General features: G+C 35.3%; 1 protein-coding gene across 1 annotated transcript in view; it reads right to left on the bottom strand.

Annotated features, from left to right (window-relative positions):
• Nucleotides 1–288: 288 nt before the first annotated feature.
• Nucleotides 289–9,006, bottom strand: part of MET (MET proto-oncogene, receptor tyrosine kinase) — a 157,925-nt gene continuing 149,207 nt past the window's right edge. Inside the window, exons 20-21 of the mRNA XM_003771542.4 lie at nt 2,679–2,815; nt 289–2,551 (exon numbers count right to left, since the gene is read on the bottom strand). Coding sequence (XP_003771590.1) covers nt 2,341–2,551; nt 2,679–2,815 — 348 coding nt within the window. The 3' untranslated portion in view covers nt 289–2,340. The remainder of the gene's footprint in view (nt 2,552–2,678; nt 2,816–9,006) is intronic.

The raw sequence follows: 9,006 nt of genomic DNA, 5'->3' as shown, positions 1-9,006 counted from the left end.
GAACCTCTGGTCCCAGAGATTTACTTTCTGACAGAAATATAGTCAGTTCAATAAGCCAGGGCAACATCCATGAAAGGGAGTCCTCATTCTGTAAAGCCATCTTTCTTCAAAGTTGAAAGTCCACATAATAGTTTGTAGGTTAAGCAACTGAATATGACTCATGAATGCAAATTCTTGTATGTAATGGCAAAACACAAAAACTGTCTGATATGTGGATTATTTTGACTTTGTAATTCTAAATCAATTTTAAAATTCTTCTGTCATTTATGTAAATGGAGTATGAAACTGAGTGTGGCTAGCAAGAACTAACTCCAAAGACACAGGATGTTAATCTCTTTATTTGACTCCTATGATTATATCAGAACAACAATTATAAACATACAAAGTACCATTCAGATTGGCTGCAGGTATATATGCATGGACAAGTATCAGATTCTTAGAAGAGTCACTTAATCTTATAGGCTGTCCCAAATACAATGTTAACTTTATTAAAGGAAGAGTTCATAAATAGTAAACATGATTTTCACATTGTAATTTTTATGAGCACGTATATACAGGTGTATGGTCCTTGTCAATGGGTTTCACTCCCACAAGTTCTACTTTTGTAGCCAAGAAATGGATAGAGATGATATATTCCTGTCAGAGAGTCATTCTCAATTTGTAGACACTCACTGAATCTACATTATATAAAATATAATACGTACCTCTGAAGTGAAAGGTGTCTGTACTACAGAGGACCTAATGATGACCACAACCCTCATCAAAGAACTTTTGATTATAATAATTCTTGCAAGAACAGTAAAACTGTTCATTAGTTTCAGTGTAACATGTACTCCATTCTAGTTTGCTATGCTAACTAACCCTTGGCCTCAAGTGAAGGTGATGTCATGAGGGTGGGGTGTACTGGCAATCAGTGCATTTTCTTATCATTATTTACAGTCATTAAAAAAAAAATCACCCCAAGGTATAAATCCAAGTCTGACATACCTTTTCTGAAATGTTCACAGTGCAGTATTTTGTGGCCTAACAAAACATTGTGTATGTCGTTAAAAATAAACATTTTTATAAAAATATAATACTTTATGTTTACATGGACAAAACCATTCTATACCACATGCACTATACAGTAGTAGGCACAAGATTCCACAGAACAAAACACCACAAGGGTTCATTCTAGAGCTACTGGATTCCATTCTAACTGGTCAGAACTTTAGGAATATGATTCTTCAATGTACTTTTCTGATCATAATTTGGGTAAATCTACATGCACAATGGCAGATCTGGACCAAATGAATGGATGTTCTTGTGTCACTATTTGGCGATGTTATGGAGAACAAGCCACCTGGACATCAGGGACTAAAGTTTCTAGGTTACTGACGCCTAGGAATTGCCATAAACAAGGGTCACAGCAGAGCAGAATTACCAAAAATTTCAGTCAGACTTGTTCTGTTCAAGATACATACTGATTTGTCTCTGGAAATGTTTATCATTACAACTTAAGTTTTTACTCCCCCAGAATAGTCACATCCAAAATGTTCAAATCAATTAAGTAACAATTTTAACAGTATCATTTTTTTGAGAGCTGATGTCTAAATGACAACTGAATGTGTCATTAGGACTATTTTATTTAGGAAAATAATCTAAAAGTTGTCTATATACAATATGCAAACACCCTTATGAATTTATAAAAGCATTCTTTTGTCATGCTGTTTTGAAAGTTTGACATTATATATAATCCTTCCCTAAGAAAGGGAATTTACTCAATAGTCCTTTAATGAACCCTTTTGCCTAATGGGCAAAATTGTCAAGATTAAGAATGAAAAAATTCTAGAACCTATATAACATGAAAAGACATCCTTTGAAATACTGGACTTCTAAATAGGTAGTGTAGTCTCTATGTTTGTCTCTATGTCACAAAGACAGTTCCTCTTCTGACTTGACTATGGTCCATTAAACATTCAAAATTTGTCACTTCAATTCTCATAATGTAACCAGCGATTTAAAGTCAAGCCGAGCAGTGATTCTTTGTCAACTATATACACTTTAACTTAATGGATCAGAGTTTATGTCCCAAATGTCACACAAGTTTCAATCCTAGTCAGCAGCAGTTGGTCCAGATAATTTGATGAGTTAGAAAACTCCTTAGAATTGCATGGATTTAAATAACACAATATAAAATCCTTATAATAGTGCAATTTTGGGCAAAAACAACAAGCAAATGATGGTGTTTTCCCCAAGGCAGTGATAAAAAAAACAACAACAGTGGATAGAACATCTGCTTTTGTTTAAACTACCACCATGGTAGCTTTCTCATACACAGAGAACTACGGGGACAACCTGTCAGGTGTCCACCTCCCTGTCAACGTTGTCTTGGGATGACAAAAGGGAAGGGTAAGGAGCAACACATTTTACATTGACGTAGGTTGCATTCACGTGAACATAATGCTCTCCAATAAATGTAGAGAATATGACTGATATCTTTGAGACCAGTTCAGAGAAAGAGGGACGCATTTCAGCTTTTGGGTGCCAGCATTTTAGCATAACTTCATACCTGTTTCAAAGAGAAGCCAGAGAAAGATAATTTGAAACAACATTTTCTTTCAACTGCAAAATATTCATATTTAGAGGAGATTTTCTAACTACCTCCCAACTTGAACCCCAATTACCAAAGAACTTACAGTGGATCTGGGCAGTATTCAGGTTGCAAAAGCCTTCGACCTTGCAATAAATAAACTGTTATATCAAAGGTATTAACATCAGGATAAGGAGGTGCTCCTCTAGTCATTAGTTCCCAGAGAAGCACTCCAAAAGACCACTGCGGGAAAAATGAGAAAAAAAGAAATTCAGATTAGAATGGTTTGAACATGCAACCTGAAATGTGAGCTAACTTACTAGATTTCAGTGATGAGAGAGTGTGCGTAAACATTCAATGATACACTCTCTCCCATTTCAAGCATATTGTGTTAAGAGCAGATTTTCTTTGAGGTTGAAAAATAGGATACCAATTTTATGACATGTTTGAACTGGAATCAGGCAAAGCGAACTATATGCTGTACATTTATTTGTCAGGTATTCAAAAAGTTCTAAGCCTAAACAATAATTAAAATATCACCTGTGATTAATATGATAGCACCTCTCTGGTAAATGTACCAACATGTTCCCCTTAGAATAGCTCAACAGCATTTTAGATTATTAGTGAAAGAATAAGGCAATAAAAATCTTTTGAAAACAATTGCAGCATTAGGCTATACAAAATAATCCAAATTCTTTAAAAGATTTAGTCTGGAGAGATACAGTTACATCTATTATCTGGTATTAATATTTTCACTTTGAAAATTTAACTACTAAGTGTTAGCATTAATTTTAAAATTAATCATACTAGTTTGAAAATAAATTCCAGATATGTATTTTACAGGATTTCTGTCAAATCTGTTTCATTATTGTGATGACCGTGTATTTTAAAATCAGCCAGAGTCAGGAATTCAGGTTAAGGGAAAATCTTCAATCTTTATTCTCAGTAGAGGTGAAGAAGGATCTGAGGTGAAGGGGGATCGGAGGTGAAGGGGGGATCAAAGATCGCAATTTGTGCAGCTGCAACATAAAGCCAGCCAGCAGTCTCTCCCCGCCTCTCTTCCTGCCCCTCTGCCTCCACCCACCAAAATCGTCATTTCCTATACAACACATCAGGACTTGCACAGAGTGGGCGGGGCCATTCTTTTTCCAAGCATATATATTAATAGAGTATGGTTCAATTACTATTTAGCCTCACGTGCTTGGGACCTCAGTGCATCAACTCGAGCTTCAGCCCATTACAATTATCATGCACTTAAGCCTGTGGAGTTTTTTGCTTTTTTTGTTTTGTTGCAATAGAAGCAATAACAGAGGTATATCCTCCTCCCCAACTAGCTGGAAAACAGAGTGTCTTCCTGACATTAGAGTATATGATTCCCCTGTTTCTTTAAAAAATTTGTAAAAGCTTTTTATTTTCAAAACATAACATATGCATAGAGAGTTTTCAACATTCACCCTTGCAAAACCTTGTGTTCTCAATTTTTCCTCCCTCCCTTTGCCCTAACTCCTTCCCTAGAACAGCAAGTAAACATGTATAATTCTTTTATATATGTATATATTTCCACAACTATCATGCTGCACAAGAAAAATCAGATCAAAAAGGAAAACAAAATGAGGAAAAAAATCAACATGCAAGCAAATAATAATAAAAAAGTGAAAGTTCTATGTTGTGATCCACACTCAGTCCCCACAGAGAGCTGGGTGCATATGGCTCTCTCCATCCCAAGACCATTTAAACTGGCCTGAATCACCTCATTGTTGAAAAGAGCCACGCCCATTAGGATTGATCATCATATAGTCTTGTTGTTGCCATGTACAGTGAACTCCTGGTTCTGCTCATTTCACTTAGCATCAGTTCATGTAAGTCTCCCCAGGACTCTCTGAAATCATCCTGCTGATTGTTTCTTATAGAACAAGAATATTCCATAACATTCATATACTATAACTTATTCAACCATTCTTCAACTGATGGGCATTCCTTCAGTTTCCAGTTCCTTGCCACTACAAAAAGGACTGCTACAAACATTTTTTGCACATGTGTGTCCCTTTCCCCCTTTTTATGATCTTTTTATGTCCCAGTAACAAACACTGCTGGATCAAGGGTATGCATAGTTTGATAGCCTTATGGGCATAGTTCCATATTATTCTCCAGAATGTTTGTGATACCCCTATTTCTTGGAAGGGAGGTGAGGTAAATTCTTCCCACTTCAATGTTTTAAACAACTGTCTGGGTTCTGGCCCCAACCCCTTGGAGACATATCTCACTGCAGCTCATAGGCCCTCCCTATTTTGCATCTCTGAGACTGAAAAATCTAGTAAGGAAGGGATCTTCAGGAGTTTTCTTCTATGAAGAGTTGAGATGTATATATATATATATATATATATATATATCTATATATATATATATATTTATTTTTTTTTTTTTTTTTTTTTTTTGCCTTGTAGGTAAAATTTTACTTTACTCCAGTAGATAGATAACACTAGGGTTGTCTCTTGAAGTTGCAAACAGTTATAAGGAAGATTGTGGGGAAGGCAGGCATGCAGGCATGGTAGATCCCATGGAACAGTTTTTTCTTAATGTAATTTTTTTTCTCAGTGCTGAAAAGTCTATTCTTTCTCCTTTCCATCTTCTTCTCTACATTGGAAACCAAACTAAAGCCTTATAATGTGGATAGTCAAATAAAACAAATTCTCAAATTGGGAATGTCAAAAATATTTCTCATTCTGTACATTCTGTACATGAGTACATCTGTTTCAAGAGGTAAGAAACACATTTCTTAATTAGTCATCTGGAATTCTACCTGATCATATATCGATCAGAGATCTAAAGTTTTTCAGAGTTGTTTATCTTATACAACAAAGTTGTTCTTTTATAAATAGTTCTCTTAGTTCTGCTTATTTCACCCTATATCAGTTCATAAAGATCTTCCTGGGTTTCTTTTCTCTCTAAATTATAAAGCATTATTTTTTTCTCTTCTTTTTCCCCTCTCCCCAAGTGGGAGAATGAAATGGTGGGCACTTTATTAATGCTTATTCCCCTCCTTCCCTTCCCCCTTCCCATGTTAAGGTTAGAGCAGGATGGGAAGGTGCTGAGAGACTAATCAAAAGAAAGGGAGAATGGGAGAATGGAAAAATTTCCCCTATTTCTTCACTGCTATGTGCTTGGGGCCTCAGAGGTGGGGAGAAGAAGTTAAATTTCCCAAAGTGTATCTCTTTTGACTCTTAAAATAACTTTTGTTTGTTTGATTGATTACTGTCTTGATGTGGCTGGATCAGGGAATGTGATAAATACAACTGTGTGGAAAGCACGAATTGTCAAGGATATAGAAAAAGATTTCCTTGCCTATACCTAAAATCTTTCCCATTTATTCTTCTTCTTTATGTTCTAAATACTTGCAGTAATCTAACAAGCTACAAAATTGTTTTCTCAACAATGGGAAATGGGAAGGGGTTGATGGAAAAGAGATCTAAAATTATGAGGAGATTTGCCCAGCTGGCAGAACTGGGTTTCTAAGATATGCAAGAATACTCTCTTTTCCTTGGGATTTCTTGAATGTTATCTTTTAAGAGCCTAAGCCTCCATCTTTCAGTTATTACCAACTGTTTCCTGCTATTTGCTCCCATGAATAGTCATGTGGGCAGCTGAATTGTAACATTTTGTCTCAAAGCTTTCTTGATTCTGACTTCTCTAAACATACTCATGTCTCATCCTTGACATAGTTTCTTTATGTTATAAACATAACATTATATTTATTGACATAATATTGTTTATTGTATTGTATTGTAATGTACTGTACTGTATTATATTATAAGCATAATATTATATTTATTTAGGGTCCACTGCAATGAAGAGAGAATGAAACTGCAAAAGCAAAATCCTCCCACAATCCTGGACTATCTGTTATCCAAAAATATGTTCCTCAGGCAGCTAGATAGTGCAGTGAATATAACACCTGTCCTGAAGTCAGGAGGACCTGAGTTCATAGCCAGCCTCAGACACTTAACACTTATTAGCTATATGATCCTGGGCAAGTTAGTTAATCCCAGTTACCTTGCCCCTACCCAAAATACATTTTTTTTGTTTTTGTGCCATAAGAATAATGACCAAGAAAGATTTTTGAGTTGAAAGAGACTATAAAAATCATCTTATCTATGCCCATCATTTAAATGGAGGCTCTCCCAAGATCACAAATATAATGAGAAGCATAGCTAGAATTTGAACTCACATCTTCTCACTCTAAATCCAGTGTTCTTAAAACTCTATTATGCTTTGTACAGATATGAAATGAAAAGCAGATTTGGATATTTCTTACAAGTTGGTTGATTTGGGCCAACTTTCATTTTCTTTGTTTTTTTGTTGTTCTCTTAAGCAGTTCTTGAGTGTCATGCCCTGGCACATACAAATTTGATTAAAATAGGGAAAATATGATAGAATTTAAGAAATTAAGGCCTTGTCATTTACTGGCTAATAGCCAACACTGTAGTCTAATGCACAGGGGAATCTGGAAGCTTTTTTGCATGAAGCAGTATCAAATGAACTTATTGAATTTTAAAATTATGTAAAGTCATTATGCAGTTCTTTAGTACAAGCTTTTAAATGTTTAGGTTTAAAGCATTTCTTTTTCATATTTTTGCCACTCTAAATTTCTCCAATGTCAAGGCCCACAGTTGTGTGGAAACAGAGGAACACAGATGGGCTTCGCTAGAATGCCTTCATTATAAAAGAGTTGTTTCAAGCTGCTAAGTTGTACAGGAAAGTCATCTCTCCAAATTCTATGGTACCCCTTTGTTAGATGCTATTCTTGGTCAGACTCAGGCTTTCAGGTGCTGGTTGTAGCTCTTTACTCTCCTCCTCTATTTCAGCTCTCAAAATTCCATGAATTTGTCTTGGTGTGGCATCCTATTTACTCTCTTGGACCAGGGGCTTCTCTTTTATACCCTGCTGTTCACCACTTATAGCAATAAGATATATATATATATATATTCTCACTCTAAATCCAGTGTTCTTAAAACTCTATTATGCTTTGTACAGATATGAAATGAAATGCATCTGTTCCCATCCCTACAAATTATGGATGGGCAAAAGGAACACGCAAACTCAGAAACTCTAGAGGCTCTTAATTTTATACCTATGAACTTGCATTTTTAAATATTTTGATAACTAATTTAAACATCATTGGTTTCTTTGGTTATCCTCATTTCACTCTTGCATCCACTGCTCTACCTGGTTTCAACTCCACAGAATACGATTCCTCATCCGGTTAAACTCATCACCTTATCACTGTGTTAACTCAATTACTGACAATCTCCCTCAACTTTCTCTTACCTCTAATTGGAGGGTTGGAGTTTGTTAAAGTAATAAACTCTTCCCAATGCCTTCCTTTATAGAGGGCAGAGACTGGACTCTTCATTTCACTCTTCTTAGAATCTGTGGCTCTTCCTAGTTTCAAACTCTAGAGAATACTCCTCTCTCCCCCTCTCCTGCCTTCTTTTGCATGTTGTCCTCCCCATTAGACTGTAAACTTCTGTGCATGGATTTGTCTTGCTTTGTTATTAATTGTATCATCAGTGCATAGCATAGCTAGGCACATAATAGGTGCCAAATTATATTTAAAAACATTATTTGGAGAAAGGGTCCATATGTTTTACCAGATTACCAAAGATATTCATAACACAACAAAGCCTAAGAACCCTTCCTTTAGACTCATTCGGCAAAAACTCTTTTTTAAGTTGTCATGATGCTTTAAAAATTTCCCAAATTTTAAATATGGTTATTTTGTGCAGCTATTTTTTAAGGAATACCTATATATTTGTTTTTTTTTTCAGTAGACATAGTGCAATCTTCAGTACAAGGACATTTTATTTTAAAAGTTCAGCTTCTACTTGGAAGCAATCTATATTGAAGCAATGCAATTCTATTTAATTTGCAATTTTTGATGTATTTCATTAATAGTTAAAATCACAGTTTTTATAATGAATGTCAGCATCTTAGAACTATGGCTAATAGTAACATGAAGAGGTTAAGTCATTTGCTAAAAATCCAGTAATAAATCTGAATTCAGGCTGGGATTAAAAATTCAAGAATTCTTGATCCTAAGTCTTTGTTTGGTCTACCAGGCTTTATGATAATATGCTATTTCTTGAGTCAAAGAGATCAAAGTGCTTCATAGAAAACTCAAGAATCTACCAGGTCATATTTCTCCCACTGGATACATGCCAGAGTAAAAAAAAAATAAATGAGCATAAATCAGGATGTGCAGGGCATCATTGTATGGAGTAGAGTGCCCAGAAAGTCTGTTTTTACCTAGCAACCTTGCTAGGCTACTTACAGTCAAGGATGTATATGTAGAGATAATAAAGGCATTAGCTACATTTCTAAACATTTAATAAAATAAACCTGAATTAGGTAAGAGGAAGTAAAGGAGCCAAAAGCAT

This window comes from Sarcophilus harrisii, chromosome 5 (assembly GCF_902635505.1).
Source record: "Sarcophilus harrisii chromosome 5, mSarHar1.11, whole genome shotgun sequence".
Classification (NCBI taxonomy): domain Eukaryota; kingdom Metazoa; phylum Chordata; class Mammalia; order Dasyuromorphia; family Dasyuridae; genus Sarcophilus; species Sarcophilus harrisii.
The sequence above is the reverse complement of the archived record's forward strand: the minus strand, read 5'-3'. Positions and strand labels throughout refer to the sequence as shown.